Here is a 17,774-nt window from a genome sequence, read left to right as displayed (position 1 = left end):
AAGAAACCTTTTTGCAATTTCATTGTTGGACCCACTGAACCCCAAGGGGGCTTCAGTGAGTCTAAGGACCCCCAAAGGGTCAGTGAGCCCCTTTCCCAGGGGACTGCGGGCCTGTGAGTCTGGGGGTCCGCCATCGTCCCAGGGTCATTGGATGGCCCTGAGGTGAGGGGGTGAGGAGGGAGAGCTGCTTTATATCCCCGGGGGTGGGGGGGTGGGATTTCCTGCCCCCAAGGACAGGATCTTGGGGTTTTGAACCCAAGAGGCTCACCCTGAGGATTCCGGGGTTTCTGGGCATCTCAGCAAGCCACCAGCAGCCATCCCTCTCCTTCCTTTCCCTCAAGGCCTAGGAAGTCATCACAGTGGGTTAAGGACCGTTAAGGACTGGGAACCTGGGGGCTGGGAAGCCCCAAGTGCATCCCCCTCCAGGTACCTTTCGGACAGGAGGGACCAAGGACTCATGGGTCACCTGGAGGCCTATAACTGCCCCATCCATGCTGGGTGGAGTGGCCTCGCAAGCCAGGAGCTTGCCCAGCATTCCTGGGGCACCCATCCAGAGGCTCCAGGGACCTGGCAGTGACCAAGAGGCTCGCCTGGCCCAGGGGCCTCTGAGTCTCCACCCCCACTCGCCCAGGGAGGCAGAGCCCTCTTGGGGTTAAAGGGAACACAAAAGTAACTCTCCCAGAGCTTAAAAAAAACAAACAAGCGAGTAACATAAAGCCCTGATTAAATGCAAAGAACATCTCCTTTCCTTTCTGTTCCTTCTCAGTTTTTTTTTTTTTTTTTTTTTTGCTTTAATGTTATCTTAGTTCCCTTTAATTTTTTCATTTAAATTGGTTTTTATTAAATGTTAAAATAATGGTACATGGGAAATCATGCATTTTCTTTTAGATTTATTTTCTATTTTTAATTTTAATCCTCTCGCTGTTTTTAAAGTTTGTTTTTCTCTTTCCTCATTTATGTGTTGTTCACATTTTCTGTTGTTTGGCTTCTTTGTTCCTCTTATATTTTGTTCTTTTTTTTTTAATTTAATTATGTTTTTCTCTTTTTTTTTTCTTTTTTTCTTTTTGAAGGTTCCCCTTCCCACCCCCCCCAGTGGATGGTTTGGTTTCCCCCACCCTAGCCCTACCCCCAGGCGCACCCCTGGGCCGTGCCCCCACTCTCCGGCTCTGCCAGGACCCGGCAGGGCAGGCGCTAGCGAGGGCCCCGCGGCTTCATACGGGGGTGGTCCGGCGGTTGGCTGTGTTGGAGTGGAGAGAGTCTTTGTTCTCCTTCTGGATACAGTTGTGAACTTGGAGGAAGCTGTTATCCCTGTCGGAGTTGTAGGTGGCGGTGGGCGTGGTGGTGGCCTTCAGGGGGTCCCTGCTGAGGGTGTACATAGAGATCTCCGTGGACGGCAGGGTGTTGAAGCCCTTGAGGCCCACGGGAGAGGCGTCCCTGGAGTGAGAGGGCTCGGTGGAGCGGGAGCTGGAGCGGCTGCGGCGCTGATAGCGGTAGCGGTAGCTGGGGATGCGGGTGATGGCGGAGGCCTGGAGGTAGTCCGTGGCGCGGGCCGTGGCCCGCAGCTGTTTGTGCCGGTCGATAAACATGTGCACGGCCAGCACACCGACCATCTCGGCGATGATGAAGGACAGGGCCCCGAAGTAGAAGGACCAGCCATACGAGTAACTATTCTTTTTGGAGTCGCTCTTGGAGGGGTCTCCGGCATTGGCAGATATGTACACTATGATGCCAATGATGTTACTCAGACCTGTGGGGCACAGGGTGGGCATGGAGGGGATGGGGGCAGAATCAGAGAGAAGGATGTTAATTTCCAAGCAGAATGCCAGGCGCTTGGGCAGGATTAAAGGATGTGGACGGTTGCCCTGGCTGGTGTGGCTCAGTTGGTGGAGCATCTTCCCATGCCCAAAGCTAGCTGTTTGGATTCCCTGCTAGGGCATATGCCTGGGTGAAGGGCTGGATCCCCCGCAGGGGGTGTGCAGGAGGCAGGCGATGGATGTTTCTCTCTCTCTCTCTCTCTCTCTCTCTCTTTCTCTCTCTCTCTTCCTCCCTCCCGCTTCATTCCTCTCTCTCTAAAATAAATAAAAACATTAAAGGGGGGGCAGGGACAGTTGGAAAAACATTAAAGGGGGGGCAGGGACAGTTGGATGGGCCTTCATTTTCACAGTGCATGGACAGGCGAGCATATAGGGATGCTTCCCAACATCCCTATGTGCTTGCCTGTCCATGCACTGTGAAAATGAAGGCCCATCCAACTGTCCTGTCCCTGCACCCCCCTTTTTAATGTTTTTATTTATTTTAGAGAGAGAGGAATGAAGAGGGAGAAAGAGAGGGAGAAAGAGGGACAAAGAGAGAGAGTGAGAGAGAGAGAGAGAGAGAGAGAGAGAGAGAGAGAGAGAAACACCCATCGCCTGCCTCCTGCACCCCTGCAGGGGACCCAGTACCCGGGGAGGGCCGAACTTAGAGTTCCCTTGTCTGTGAAACCTTCACTGACATCCTTAAGCAAAGTTTTTAGGTCCTTCCTCTGCTCTTTGGGATTTGGGCCCTTTTCTAAGAGGTGGAAGGAAGATGGACCATTGGGCTAAGGGACAGGGTCTGGGATATTCCTGGAATCAGTGGGGGGAGGGGTCAGGCAGGAGCCCTAGCACAACCGGTCTTCCCCTCAATAGGACTTGTTGTAAAGCCCAGAGATTCCTCTCCTCCTCCTCCTCCTCCTCTTTGATTCAGGTCCTCCCAGCCAGTGAGCACCATACCTCAGCCTTCTCCCCCCTGGCGGGCCCGGGCTCTGCCTGCCTAGCTCAGTGGTCATTACCTGCAGACACGAAGAAGATGCCAGCACTCAGGATGATGTTGTGTCGAGTCTTGTAGAACTCGCTGGCTGCGATGCAGAGTCCACCCATGAAAAGTAGAATCACGCTCAGGATCGGGAAGATGCTTGAGGCCCTCACGGCCCCTGCAGAACATGGAGGGTCGGGGAGAGAAAGAACGTGGCTGTGAGGCTGAGGCATGGTGGAGGGAGGAGACGGCGGCACACAGGTATGGGGTTTTATGGACACACGACCCAAGTCGAGGTTGCTTAGCAATACCAGGGAGGAGGGAGAGGGAGTGAGCCACTGCCCAGCTCACAGCCCTTTGAGCTACAGGCCCCAACTCCAGTGCCCCTTGAGTGCCCCTTGTGTGACTTGGCCTCTGCCTATGTTCCCTCTTGTCCAGCCACAGCGAACTTCCCATATCATGTCGTTGACTTTGACATACTAAGCTTTTTTATTAGAATATTTTTCCTGCTCTTTTTAACTCAGTAAACTTCTATTCATCCATCAAAACCTAACTTAAAATTCCCTTGTCTGGGGGTGTTTGGGGTATATTGAGAGGCAGTACATTATAGTGGCCAGGGAATCACATGACCTGGATTTGAATCTGGCTTTAGCATCTATCAGCTGTGTAAGTTTGGGCAAATTACCTCACCTCTCTGTGCTTCAGTTTCCTTATCTATAAAATGGGGATGGAAATATTGATAGTACCTGCCTCCTGAGGTTGTTGTGAGGATTAAATGAGTTGATTCTGACAGTGCACCTAGATAAGTCTTTGAGGGCATAGAGTAAACATTTCATGAATGGGAGTATCGGGTGGGAATGCGTGGGGTGAACCCTAGCTGGGTGAGAGTAAGAGGGCAAAGGGTTGGGGGCAGCTGGGTTACTCTGCATTCTCAGCACTCTTTCCCTTCTGCCTTCAGGCAGGGATGGAAGTACCTCCTCACCAGACCTGCATGGTCTCTCCCTGCAAGTTGTTTCTAAGATAAGGTGCTGTATCCCCATCCTGAGCCTCAGCCACACATCTGCACATGCACACATGTATGCTCAGATGTGCACAGTCAAAGCTACCTGCTTCCTCATCTTCAGAAGCACACAAGGTTGATGAGAGCTTCTTGAAGACCCAAGAGAGAGATAATTCTTGTTGGGTCTTGAGTGGGTACCTGACATACATTATATAACCCTCACAGTAGCCCTTCGTCTATGCTTTTTAGCTCCAGTTAATAGATGAGAAAACCGAGGTTCTGAGAGGTGAAGTAAGTTGCCCAAGCCCATCGAGCTAGTGAGTCAGAGTGGGGATTATGCAGTTAGTCTCACCCAAGTTCAAATGTCTGTTTGACCTTGGACCAGCGTCTTTACCTCACTGAGTCTCAGTTTCCCCCTCCTGTAAAGTGGGAAGAGCAAGATAACATCCAGCTCACAGGAATGTTGTGAGGCCCTGTGCTCAAAGGGTAGTCTGAGCAGCAGCACAGACCTCATGGGGGACTTGCTAGAAATGCATGTTCTCGGGTCCCGCCTGACCTACCTACTGAACCAGAATATACATGCTAACAAGACCCTCATAATAAGACTTGTATGCGTGCAACAGTTCATAAGGATTAAATTGGGTAATATCTGCATTGTTTTTGACACTTCAAGGAATACAGTAAAAGATAGAATTGTTATGATTTCTAATGCCCCTTCCCCTTCAGTCCAGACCCAGCTTTGCCATGAATCGTCTTAACTTTCCACTGAAGCTGGTGTGCTCTTAGTGCTAAAATCTATCACAAGAAGCAGAAAATAGCTGATTTGCCCCATGAACAAGTATTTATTGACCAGTGAGCATATGGAACTACATAATAGCCACTAATATTTAGGGAGCTCTTCCTATGTGCTGGGCCCTCTAATAAGTGTCTTCCGCAAGTTAACCCATCTAAACCTCACACCAGCCCCATGAAACCATGGGCCTTGGCTTTGAGAAGATTCCACATTCTGAAAACAGGCAGTGGCAAACTTTTTCTGTAAAGGAATAGATCCCAAGTATTTCTGGCTTTGCGGGCCATACGGTCTCTGTTGCAACTACTCAGCTTTGCTATGGTAGCGTGAACATAGCCATAGACAATATGAACAAACGAGTGTGGTTGTGTTCTAATAAAACTTTATTTATAAAAACAGTTGATGAGCCAGATTTGGCCTGCTAGCTGCAGTGCAGCCACCCCTGGCTGAGTCCCTAATAAAGGCTGCAAGGCCTCGAGCAGGGAGATGCATTGCTCTTGACAACTGGAAGTCCAGTGAATAGATACAGGCTGAGTGCTGGCCACTGTGCCAGGTTCCAGGCTAGGCGTGAAGACAGAGGAATGCAAAACAGGCTGAGTCCATGTCTTTACAAGGCCTACAGTCTCATAGACAAGATATATGTCCAATAATCACAGATAAACAGTATCAACTAGGATGGTGTTATGAAATAAAGATGCCGTGTGGCACCATGAAGGCATGGGACAAGCTAATGTTCACTGAGTGTCGCCATTTGTCCAGGGCCGCCCAACAGAGACAAGGGAGACGTGTGAACCCAGGTCGCCTGCCTCTAAGCTCTGTGTGCCTGCCACTGCACTCGTCTGCTCTCATGCCTCTTGGAGCCTCTTCTGAGTCCTGTGGGGCTCAGGGAGGGGTCCCTGAGGCAGTGAGGTTGGAGCTGACCTCCGATGGATAGGGGGAAGCTAACTGGGCAGAACAGAGGCGGGATGTGGAGAGTGTCCCAGGGAGAGGAAGCAGCATGAGTGAGGGCTTGTCCAGGGAACTGAAAGGAGCTGGATCGCTAGGAGCTGGTGGAGGGGCCGGGGAAAGAACTGAGGGAGATGGAGCCACTGGGGCCAGGCCACACGGGTTTGTGGGTCACCGGGGACCTGTGGGCCAGGCTCCAGAGCTTACCTTTATCCAGAACAATGGGCAACATGAAAGGGCTTTAAAGGGGCAGGACTGTCACAATCTGATTTGCATCTTAAGAAACACATGGATTCTCAACAATAAAGGTATAAAAAATACATATCCTCAGGTGAGGATTAAAAAGCACACAGATTAAGAAGAGGCCAAGGGTGAGTACAGGAAACCAGTGAGAGAGCTATTGCAGTGTGAGGGCTAATGTGGCTGGCCAGGCAAGTGATGGTGCTTGGACCAGGGTGGGCACAGAGGGTCTGGGCAGAGCTGGGTTTGAGGGGTGTTGAAGAGGTGAATGAAGACTCGGTGATGGTGGATAGGGTCACACTGGCTGGGGAGGACTTCCAGGCTCTTGGCCATCTCTCCCTCTCTCCTTTCACACTGTGCAGGGTGGGGTCACCAGTGACTGTGAAAGGGGGCAGGTTGCAGCAAATGCATGTATGAGTGCATGTGTGTGAGTGTGTGTATGTGTGAGAGTATGTGTAAGAGAGTGTGTGAGAGAGTATGAGTGTATGTGAGTATGTGTGTGAGAGTATGAGTGTGCGAGTATGAGTGTGATTGTGCGTGTGAGTATGTGTGTGTGTGTATGTGAGTGTGAGTATGTGAGTGTGTGAGAGAGTATGTGAGAGTGTGTGTATGTGAGAGAGTGTGTGAGTGTGAGAGTATGAGTGTATGTATGTGAGTGTGTGTGAGTGTGATTGTGAGTGTGAGAGTATGTGTGTGTGAATATATGAGGGTGTGTGAGTATGAGAAAGTATGAGTGTGATTGTGAGTGTGAGAGTGTGTGTATGTGAATGTGAGTGTGTGAGTGTGTGAGTGAGAGAGCATGTGAGAGTGTGTGTATGTGAGAGAATGTGTGAGGGAGATGAGAGGAGAGAGAAAAGGGAGAAGGAGAGGACGTGGGAGAGAGAGAGAGGTGTTATTGGAGAGGAGAGAAAGAGAAATAGGAAGAAGATGGTGGGTGAGGAGAAGAGGGAGAAGTCGAGAGTGGTGGTTGGGAGCATGGGCTCCAGGAATGGGCTGCTTGGGTCCCATCCTGGCCCTCCCCATCTTTGTGGCCTCTGTGCCTCCCCTTTCTCATCTGTATAATGGAAAGGAGCACTCGGCCCTGTCTGACCTTCTTCCTGCAGTACCTTCCTTGGGGGGTGGTCGTGCAGATGGGTGAAGATAATGCACAAAGTGCTAGGCCTGGCCCCGACACAGCCCGGCGTCCAGTGAACGTTTGCTGCATGTAATGACACATGAACGGAACTTGGAAGCTCACCGAGCGTCCTTCGGGAGCACCATCTGTGCAGGTCCTGGGAGCCTTCCCAGTTCCTGTCGTCTGGGATTGGTGGAGAGAGCAGCCTGCCCCGTCTCCCTCGCTGAGCTGCCTGCCCTGCCTGAGCTCAGTTGGCCCAGGAACTGCAGGGAGAGGGTCAGACACCGGCTCAGAGGGCTGCCGGATGTCCTGAGTAAGTCACTTTAAGCAGTTAGAACGGTGCCTGGTGCTGAGAGCACAGGGAGAACAGTAACAGCTTATTGTTACTGTTCTCCCTGGGCCTGCGGTTACCCGGGTTGGTGTTGGTTCAAGTGCAGGTTGTGACTCATGACTGACTCGTGTAGTCAGCATGGTGGCTGCAGCCAGCTCCTGGATGAGGGGCCAGGACCGAATAGAAATTGCCACCTGTGCACAGCAGGCGGAGGGCAGGCCCCGTGTTGTGAAACGTAGGCTCTGGTTGCCTGGATGTGAGCATCAGCTGCAGCTGAGCCGGATCCCTAACTGCAAGGATCCGTCACCACAGTTTTAGCCATGCTGACCATGGCGACCTCTGCTGGGACCTCTGCTGGGAACAGTTTTGCAGGAAGGGGCTGTAGGGCTCGGACAGTGGACAGGAGTACTCAGCCCTGCCTAACATTCGGGGGGCAGGGGGCATCCCAGGGAGTGTGCTGGGCTGGGTAGGCCATTTAACCTCTCTGGGCCTCGGCATTTCCTCATCTGTACAATGGGAGGATGGGGCTGTGTGTGCAGCTCCAGCATTTCAGGAGCTTGGAGGCTGTATCGCTGTGCTTCTATCCACTAACCCTGTGGTCAGCAAACTGCGGTTCACGAGCCACATGAGGCTCTTTGGTCCCTTGAGTGTGACTCTTCCACAAAATACCACGTGTGGGCGATTGAAACGTTGTGGCCCAGGCGCAGAAGTCGGTTTTCAGCTCTCAAAAGAAATTTCAATCGTTGTACTGTTGATATTTGGCTCTATTGACTAATGAGTTTGCCGACCACGGCTCTAACCTGAAGCGGGGTGATGGACTTCTCTCATGTGATCCATGGGCAGTGGGGATGCTCTAACAAAGCACCATTGACCTTTGTCTCATCGCTCCTCAGAGCCCCTCCCAGGGACTGCTATTCATCGAGGCCCAGAGAAGTTGTGTAACATGCCCAAGGCCACAGAGCAGACTTCACCTTGAATTCAGGTCTTTTCCCTCTAAATCTAAAGCTCTGACCTTGACACCTGGTATTCCCCACACTCCCCATGCTTAGGTACCTAGGAGACCCCTCAGTGCCTGGTGGGCCCAGCATAGGGGGGCGGAGAAGGGAAGCAAGGGAGGAGGGGGAGCTCTGAGGCTGGGAAGGGTAGTTTTGACTCCGCTTGAGACCTTGCATCCACCTCTGTCCTCATTCTGGGACGAGGGTGGATGTGCCAGGGGGCCTGGGAAGGGTGGACTCTCATTTACTCATTCAGCAAACATCTCCAGCTGGCTGGGGGATGGAGAGAACTGTCTGTCTGCAGCTACTCAGAGGAGTCAGCTGTTCATGGTCCAAGGGGCAGGGAGAAGAATCCGTAACAAATCATGACTCGCAGGTTGGAGCAGAGGATCCTTCAGGAATGATCCCTGTCTTTTAGATGCTCCACCCAGCCAGGTTAGAGCTTAATGGAGAGTGATAGGAACTCACATCTTCCAGGTTAAAAAAATCACTTTTCTTGTCTAGCTCAAGATTAGCATGTTATAGGTCAGGGGTCAACAAACTGTGCTGTATGTAACCTGTTTCTGTAACTATAGTTGTTTCATTTCCTTCTGTTTGTCTGTGCCTCTTTTGTGCTTCAAGGTTAGTTGAATAGTTGGGACAGACTGTACAGTCTGCAAAGCCTAAAATATTTATTATCTGTCCTTTTACAGAAAAAGTTTGCCGACCTCCTATTATAAATGCTCAAAAATATTGTTGGATTTGGTCACCTCAGACCCTCGGACCCTGCACTGCTAATATACATTCAAGTCTTTTGTCCAGGGTCACCAGAATGAACCTAACACTTGAAGTTCTTCTCTCTTTAAGAATTGGGAAATGAAGGTGCAGAGTAGGTAAGGGATGGTCACCTAAGAATCCTGTTTTCCTTTATTTAACAAGCAGCATTGATTGAGCATCTACTATCTTCCAGAAGCTGTTAAAGGCACAGCAAAGAATGAGACAGGGTTCCTGCTGCAAGCACTTGGCATCTAGCGCTGCTGGACCATTGGGGTTATGGTGTGGGGCTGAGCTTTGCCCCTGCCCACCTCTGTGTGCAGGATGCATCTCTCCATGTGGGTCTCCCAGTCCAGCAATTTCCCCGAGGGTCCTCCCCATGTGGTCTTCCCAGGGCCACAGACTGTCTCATTCATGCCTCTCGATCTTCTCAGCCCTGATTACAGGGTTAGCACATGGGCGGTGTTCAATCAGCCTTCTCACTATTGCCAGACTCCTGTGGGGGCCCCAGACGTGGTAACAGGGAACACAACCAAATGGCCCTTTAGGAATTCAATTTATGAGCAGCGTCTTGCAGGACTTCATAAAAATAAACGATGAGCACTGTCAGATATTCTCCCTCATTTAAAAAGAAATCTATAAATTGCATCATGCTCCCTTCCTTCCTCTTCCCAGCTGCCTGGCTGACGTCATGCTCTGTGGCTTCTCCGCAAAACCCGATTCCAGGCTGACCTGAGATTGGCTTTGATGTGAGGAGTATTTATTGAAAGAGATGGGTGATCCATAACATAAAATGCCTCCTGCATTTTTCGTAAGAGTCATCGGAGGGTAATGCTAACTCCTCTGCCTCGGGAGAGGAGTGGGGGCGGGGCGGAGGGGGCGTTCCTGGGAGGAGAGGGATGGTGGGAAAGCAGGCCTAAGAACCCCAGCAGAGCCTTCAGCCACTTCTGCTCAGCTGCTTTGCTGTCCCAGGTGTCAAGGACCCTCAGCCCCTCTCTCGGAAATCCATTTTTCAGGGAACATTTCATCTTGTTGTTTTTGCCTATTCTTGAGGACTTTTTTTGGGGACTCAGAGGCTTTCTCTTGCTAATATGTGCCAGGTGGATTTAAGATCACAGCTATTGCATCAGGATTTAACTTTGACTTGAATTGTGGGGGAAGAAAAAGAATCTCACATTGTTTCAGTAGAAGTTTTAATCTGGCGCTGCCTGAAGAGTGTCTTCATTCAGTTATTTAAGAAATATTTACCGAGGGCACTGGGCTGGACATATAATGCAAACAAGATGGGAAGAGCCCTGACTAGAGTGTTGGTAGGACAGTGAAGGAGATGGTTGCTTAAATAGACAAGGACTCTATAGCCTGATGAAAGTGCTATGCTCTGGGAATCTGTTCAGGGGCCTGGAGGGCTTCCTGGAAGAGGTGATGTTTCAGCTGAGACCTGGTGGATCTGTAGTAGTTTGCCAGACAAAGAAGGGAGGGAAAGGTGTTGCAGGCAGAGGGAACAGCATGCATGAAGGAACTGTAGTTTTGCTACTGTTAATGAATCATAATCATAATGTAAATATCTGTGTTTTCCGATGGTCTTAGGTCTACAGCAGGGTCGCCTAAGACTATCAGAAAACACAGATATTTACATTATGATTCATAACAGTAGCAAAATTACAGTTATTAAGTAGCAGCAAAAATAATTTTATGGTTGGGGGTCATCACAACATGAGGAACTGTATTAAAGGGTGGCGGCATTAGGAAGGTTGAGAACCACTGCGCTAGACAATCCTGGTGTTCGTGCTGCAAAGGTTGGAGGGCAGAACCCATCACCATGAAGGAGATAAAAATGGCTTGCACTCACGGAGGAAATATTCTGCTGTGTCAGCTTCGTAATCTGTATCCTCTGGGAAGTGATCAATTTGCTTGCAGAGACCTTTGAAGTTCCCTGGAAAACAGGAGGAGAGAGGACACATGAGACATCATCGTTTCTGGGGTTCAGACCACGGGCCTCTTCTGAAGCTGGCCCGGCCTCTCCCTCACTCTTGAAGGGAGGTACGGCTTTGTCTGTGTGGACATCCTCCCAGTGAATCAAAACACGCAGTGCTGGAGAGAGGATCTAAGGCCGAGAACTTCAAAACCCAGCCATCCACGGAGGCTTCTGAGGATTAGCTGAACTTGGCGGGTGGCGGAGGTTTGATTTGGGGCTGGGGACTGCCCCAGAGGACGCCCACGAATGATGAACCGGGTGTGGTCACCCCTGTGCCCTCGCTCCCCACACAGTCACCCCACCATTTGCATTAGAGAAAACGAATAGCTTTCCAAAGAAGGCAAACCCTAAAATGTTGCTGACAAACATCCCCACAGCACTTTGAGTAAGCTTGCAAAGCGCCATCCTATCAGCAGGGCATGGAATTCATGACACCCAGCCACCAACAGCTCTGAAATGCAGGGGGTGAGCTCCCCACTGGGGGGCCTTGGACTAGACTCATTCTGGCTCTACCACAGGCCTCTGAGGGGGTATTTTCATCCCCATTTTACAGATGAAGAAACCGAGGCTCAGAGAGGCTAAATGAATAAGTACTTGTGCTAGGAAATTGTGGAATCAGGGCTTTTGACTCTAAATATTTGCTCAGTGAGGAGGTGGGAACTGGCTCAGGTTAAAAGCCCATCCCAGTGCCACAGCAGGTGCTACCAGCAGTCACTAAGTGAGCGAGTAAACTATGCAATGCAGTCTCCATAAAGACGGATGCGCAGAACAGAATATACAGCCATGTCCACTTTATGACACAGGGACTTCTGTGTCCCCAGCACCAGCATAAGGACGACAAGTGTTGGGTAACTTCCCCTCTGCTGGGAGATATGGTGCAGGGGTGAGAGGCTGGCAGGGGTGAGAGGCTGGGAGATATGGTGCAGGGGTGAGAGGCTGGCAGGGGTGAGAGGCTGGGAGATATGGTGCAGGGGTGAGAGGCTGGGAGATAAGGTGCAGGGGTGAGAGGCTGGGAGATATGGTGCAGGGGTGGGAGGCTGGGAGATAAGGTGCAGGGGTGAGAGGCTGGGAGATTGGTGCAGGGGTGAGAGGCTGGAGATAAGGTGCAGGGGTGAGAGGCTGGGAGATATGGTGCAGGGGTGAGAGGCTGGTAGATATGGTGCAGGGGTGAGAGGCTGGGAGATAAGGTGTAAGGGTGAGAGGTTGAGAGATAAGGTGCAGGGGTGACAGGTTGGGTGATAAGGTGCAGGGGTGAGAGGCTGGGAGATAAGGCGCAGGGGTGAGGCAGATTCAATCTCACTGATATGCCTCAGTTTCCTCACCGGAAAGTAGAGACCTTCACAGCTGGTCAAGGGGATTAGATGAGCTGACACATATAAAGTGCTCAGAACAGCGCCTGGCACATTAGTGAACGTGCTCGAGGGCATTGCTGTGAGAGAGAAATGGATTTGGACTATATTCAGCCACTGACATTGAGGATTTTTCTGTGACAGTAGCTAATATAACCTAATTAATACACAGCCCTCAGTACATGCTAGCAATTTATTTTCTTAGAGAACTCTGAGCCGCACATCCCATAAAGAAGGCTTTATTGTATGCTGTGGAAACTGTTTATGAATTTTAAAGCATTGTAACACATACCTGTCTATTACATATACCTGCATCTATAGGACATGCGTATACTTACATGAGATAAGCGTTTTATCTATTTCTAGCTATTGTTATTATGCTACATATTACAGAGAAGATGGTTGACCCTCCGCACCTCCCATTCACTGTCTCTGTACCAGATTCACCTCCTTTTCTGACTTCTGCAAGAAAAAGGATTCCCTAAAGCATTTCGAGATTTCTGGAAACTTTACGGAAGCTTTGTAGGGTCCCAAGAGCTCAGAGTTTCACCCCAAATGCTCCCAAGACGAGGTCTCTTCTCTGAGTGCCTGGGCAGTCCCTCTCCTTGCTCCATTCGCCCCCAGACCTGCTGTCTCCCCGCTTCTCTGTCCTCCGAGCACACCTGGCCTGCCCTCGTGCATCTTGGCTCATAAACCAGTTAACTGCCACGATATTTTGAATTTAATGAAAAAAGGTTGCGCCTATAGATGCTTATGGCTTACAAATAGTTAACAGGAGGCCTCAACCCCCTGTCCCTAGCAGCGTCTCCCTCTTTCCAACCACACCCCCCTCTCTCCTGAGAAGTGTCTTTATACCAGCTGCTAAGAGGATCTACTATCCTCCTAGTGTTAAAATTACAAATCAGTGTGTTTGAAAAGCACTTTGGAAAGCACTTCCATTTTCTCTCAATTCAATATGACAAATATTTCATCAGCGCCAGCTCTATGCCAGGCATCTTTCTTTATAAGGAAGCCTGCAGGAGCTGAGGTGTGGAGAATGGTCCTGACATGCCCCAAGTCTCCTAACAGATTGGAGACAGTGCTCAACCCCGAACCAAGGGCTCACAGGAGGAGCCTCCACACCCCTCTCCTGAGGGTGCATGCCCACACCTGCTCCCCACACAGGCTGCCTGCCCTCTGCACAAGCCTGGGCCTCAGACACCTTTGGACTGACTGTTGGCTCCTAGCACAGTGCTGAGCACAGAAGAAGGGTGAAGAGATGCTTGTTGAGAGGCTGTGTGAAAGCCTTCCCAACAAGCATCTAAGCAGCTGCATGGACCTCTCCTGGGAGGTCCAGACCTGGGTAGTCAACTGCCTATTTGATGTCTCCTGGTGGATGTCTTAAAGGGACCATATGCTCAGCTGGTCCAAACCTGAACTACGACCTTTCCCTCAAGCCTGGTCTTCTGGAGGCACCAACTAGCTCAGTGAATACCTCTCCATTGCTTCCTGGTGCACGTTTGAGCCCAGCCATAATTGCTGACATCTCTTCCTCCTCCTCACTGCAGGTTCATGATATTCTGCTGTATTAGCTTCTCAGGAACTCTCAAAATCATTGATTGCTCCCCATTGACAATATCACCCACTGCCAGGCCACCTTCCTTGCTTCCCTGGAGGACTGCAGTAAGTTCCCCACTGGTCATGTTGCACCCACTCTTATCCCTCTCTACAGAGTTCTCAAACTGGTCCTTGGAAAATGCCAATCTGATCAGGCCATTTCCAGTTTAAATACTCAACAGCTTCTCTGTGCTCTTAGGAGAAAGCTCAACAGCCTCGGTTGTCCCCACCTCTCTGGGACATGCTATCTGGGCCTTCCTTCTGGCGTGTTCCTTCCTACCATAGGATCCTTGTACATGCTGGTTTGGCTGTCTGAGCCCCCACCACGTCCTTTGTTGCCTCCTTGCCTCTACCTCCCAGTGAGATGTCTACCACCCTGCTGGCTATTGTGTGTTGGGGAGATGTTAAGGCATGAGTGATACTGGTGAGAATGTTCCAGTAGAAGAAGGAATTGGCCCAGAAAAAGGAGGGAGCAATTTACAAGCAACATGAGGGGGGATGAGGTCCAGGACACACATGCAAGGATGGTCTTTGATGGGGTATATCAGTGTTTCCCAAAGTGTGTTACGCGTACCCCCAAAGGTACGGGAAGAGTTTGGTGGAGGTACATGTTGCACTGGAGTTTGGTGGGGATATGCACTGCACTGTGCTTAGCTGCGCCTAATTCTACGTTGTCATGAGTACGAGGGGTACTCAGCGTTAAGAAAATTATAGAAGGGGTACACATATGTCAAAAGTTTGGGAAACACTGGGTAGATGATGGCCTGTTCCATGCACCAGGAGGGCAGGAGACACATGTGGGTAGACACGGTGGGACCTTGTGACCCTTCTCTTCTGATTGCTTCCATTTTATTGATGGAATGGGAAGCAGGAACATCAACTGAGAATTAGGAAGGGGAGGCAGGTTTGGAGTTTCGAGGAAGGAGGAAGGGAGTCAAATTTTTCTCCACGAGAAAGGGAGAGAGAATGGACGAGGCTTGAGGCATGAAGTATGTATGTCAGGGCTTCAAGGTCCCTCTTGAGATCCTGTGGTTTTTCTCAGGCCACATGTAGGCATGCCGCTGCAATTTATCTAGCTGGAGGGTTGCCTTTAACCAGGATGGAGGTCTGTGAGGAGAGAGTAAGAAGGGTGGGGGGAGTGATTATGAAAATGGACAGGCCCGAAGCTGGGTAAAGAGGGCAGTGGAAAAATGGGCGTCAATGCATTGGCAGCTAGGGTGGGGCTCGGAGAGTTGTTAGAGTCAGGGCTCAGAGTGAGCTGAAAGGATGGGACCTAGGAGTCCAAGAGCGGATGCAAAAGACTGAGATTGTGGAGTGCGGTTATTGGTAATCTCAGGGCCAAGTGTAAACCCATGAACTGTGTGGCTCAGGTTGCAAGGAGATAGGGGTGACATTCAAAGTGTTTAGCAACTGGAAAGGGCATCCAAATTAACATATAAGACAAAACTACAGTTCATGTTCATTGTCTGCGTACATGGAGTCTATATTACAAAACTGCTTACTCAGTTAAAAGTTGAAGTGCAAATAATTCATCACATTATCCTAATTAGCCCGAATTATCCGTTGGTTTTTAGAAATTATTGGTGTGATCTTTCGATGACGAGGCTCTCACAAGCTCAATGACGGCCCTGTCTGGACTACGATTTGACACAGGGAACCACCCCAGATGCTCCTGGCTCTTCTCTGCTCAGCACTAGTCATTCATTCCATCTCAGTGAGTACTGAATCTTAGTACTGAGTTTTCTCCCACTCTGGTCTGATGACTTCTCTGTGAAAACAGCCCTCCATCCTCAGCAACCCAGCAGGCGGGATTGATGGTGGTGAGGGGGAGGGCGGAAACCTCAGGGGTGGTCATCAAGCCCAGTGTTTGTATGGCTTCAGGCACAGATGGATCCAGGTGCTCAAAAAATCTGGTGCTGGCCTTCCTCCCAGGTGGCTTCCTTCTCAAGCAGGCTCTCTCCCCAAGAGGAGACCAAGGCTAAGTGCCTAGCCCGGGGTGGTGGAGGGAAATCTACCTGACCCCTGCCCTTCAGGGACACACGGTCTGGAGGGAAAGACAGAAGGTGCAGGATGTAATTTAATTTACTAGAATATAATGTCTCACATACTATATTAGAGAGAGGCACAAGCCTTATGGGAGCAGAGTTGTTCAGCTAACATTTATAGAGTGCTGACTGTGTGCTATGCTCTCTGTGCAACCCGCTGAAAACAGAGGGAAAAAAATGTACTTTCTGTGCAACAGAACTTGCAGTCTATGGTGGGGGACAGAAGGCAGATGCTGTGGTGTAGCAGGTATGTGTTGTGACAGAGCAGGGCCTGTCTGGGTGCACACAGTAGGTGCATGTCAGTGTGTGAGTGTGTGGTTGTTGGCGCAGGCCTTCTGAGGTGGGGGAGGTGGGGTGGGGGGGGGAAGGAGGGGTGACTGAGCTGCTACAGAAAGTGCCGAAGATGGAGAAGGAGCTAGCCAGGAAAAGCAGGTCAGTGTGTGTGTGTGTGTGTGTGTGTGTGTGTGTGTGTGTGAGAGAGAGAGAGAGAGAGAGAGAGAGAGAGAGAGAGAGAGATCCCCAAAGCAGAGTCAGGGTCATGAGGAAACCTGAAGGTAATAGATGCTGGAGCTGGCCTGTACTGGCTCATGGGAGCCGACGGTTGGTGTCTTTTCCTAACTCACATTAGAAGCTTGAAGTCGGTCACGGTGGGAGTATTTGCACCATGGGAATTGGCAAATAGCACAACTCCCCAGAGTGCCAGTTGTTAGACATCTACCAGCACACCACTGGATGAAGGGCGGTCCCTTGTGAGGGATCGGCTGGTGTAAACACACGGTATCCGTGTGGGATTGAAGATTTATAAAAGATGGCTTCCACTTAGAGTGCAGGGTGGGCAAGGGGAGGGCAGGAGGTGGCTGGAGAGGGCCAGGGGCCAGATCCCACAGAGATCCAGGCTGAACTGCCCACTCCCCCCGCAGACACTGGCTTTGGGCTTTTGGAAGATGAGGAGAGAGTGAGGGGAGACACTCCCACCACCAACTAGGGGCCCAATAAGCACAGAAATCTCTGCCGAATCCCCACCCCAGAAGGGCGGCAGTACCGCACCAACCACAGAGCCGAGAGACTTCAGGCCAAGCCGGGACAGAAAGGCCACGGGCTATGCCTGCGGCTGCCGCAGCTCTGCCTCCAGGAATTGACCGGCTCACGCTGGAAATTTCAGCTTGCAGGCATTAAGTAGTTTAAGAGGAGGTTTCATCAGCTTTGTAAAAAGCACATTAATATCTCACAACACCAACTGCTGCCTCATGTCTTTGAATTCAATAAGCTCTTCATAAACCTGGTCATTAGGGGCTGCACAGAGCCGTTCTGTTTTCCGCTTTTCTTGAGTTGTAGGAACAGAATGGGGGGTGGCAGCGGCGGGGGGGAGGGCTGAGGCGCGAGGTGGAGGCTGGCTCAGTAATTTTTTTAAGTGAAGCAAATGAAGGGTTTGGTGGGAGCTGCTTTCTCTGTGTTTTAAACCTTTGCTGCTCCTGGCTCCTTGCTTTGCTGGCAGGGCTCTCCCTGAAGGCAGGGATTTAGGAGGCCTGAGCATGTGAGAGATGCTGGCTCGTCCCTCCTGGAATGCCAGCCTCCCCCCCCCCCCTCCGCCCCGCCCAGAGTCTGCATTTCCCACAAGCTCCCCGGCTGTGCTGACACTGCAGGGTTTGAAACAACAGCCTGTGAAGTTCACTCGTTTGCCTGTTGTAAATTTGCTCATTCATCCACTCACTGGATTGTTTTGACTGCCTACTATGTGCTAGGTCCTGTGCAGACACTGGGTGGGGTTAGAATGGTTACCACAATGGAAGCCTATTGTGGCTGCCTTCCTCATCCCCCCAAGTGTGCCCTTTCCATTTGCCCCGAGCTCTCACCCGCAGAAGTCCTGTC

General features: G+C 50.7%; 1 protein-coding gene across 1 annotated transcript in view; it reads right to left on the bottom strand.

The window, feature by feature from the left end:
• Positions 1–816: 816 nt before the first annotated feature.
• The window catches only part of CACNG2 (calcium voltage-gated channel auxiliary subunit gamma 2), a 103,891-nt gene continuing 86,933 nt past the window's right edge, over positions 817–17,774 (bottom strand). Inside the window, exons 2-4 of the mRNA XM_036457433.2 lie at positions 10,790–10,873; positions 2,810–2,950; positions 817–1,747 (exon numbers count right to left, since the gene is read on the bottom strand). Coding sequence (XP_036313326.1) covers positions 1,212–1,747; positions 2,810–2,950; positions 10,790–10,873 — 761 coding nt within the window. The 3' untranslated portion in view covers positions 817–1,211. The remainder of the gene's footprint in view (positions 1,748–2,809; positions 2,951–10,789; positions 10,874–17,774) is intronic.

This window comes from Pipistrellus kuhlii, unplaced genomic scaffold (assembly GCF_014108245.1).
Source record: "Pipistrellus kuhlii isolate mPipKuh1 unplaced genomic scaffold, mPipKuh1.p scaffold_m20_p_3, whole genome shotgun sequence".
Taxonomy (NCBI): domain Eukaryota; kingdom Metazoa; phylum Chordata; class Mammalia; order Chiroptera; family Vespertilionidae; genus Pipistrellus; species Pipistrellus kuhlii.
Note: the sequence above shows the minus strand (reverse complement) of the source record. Positions and strands in the feature narration are given on the sequence as shown.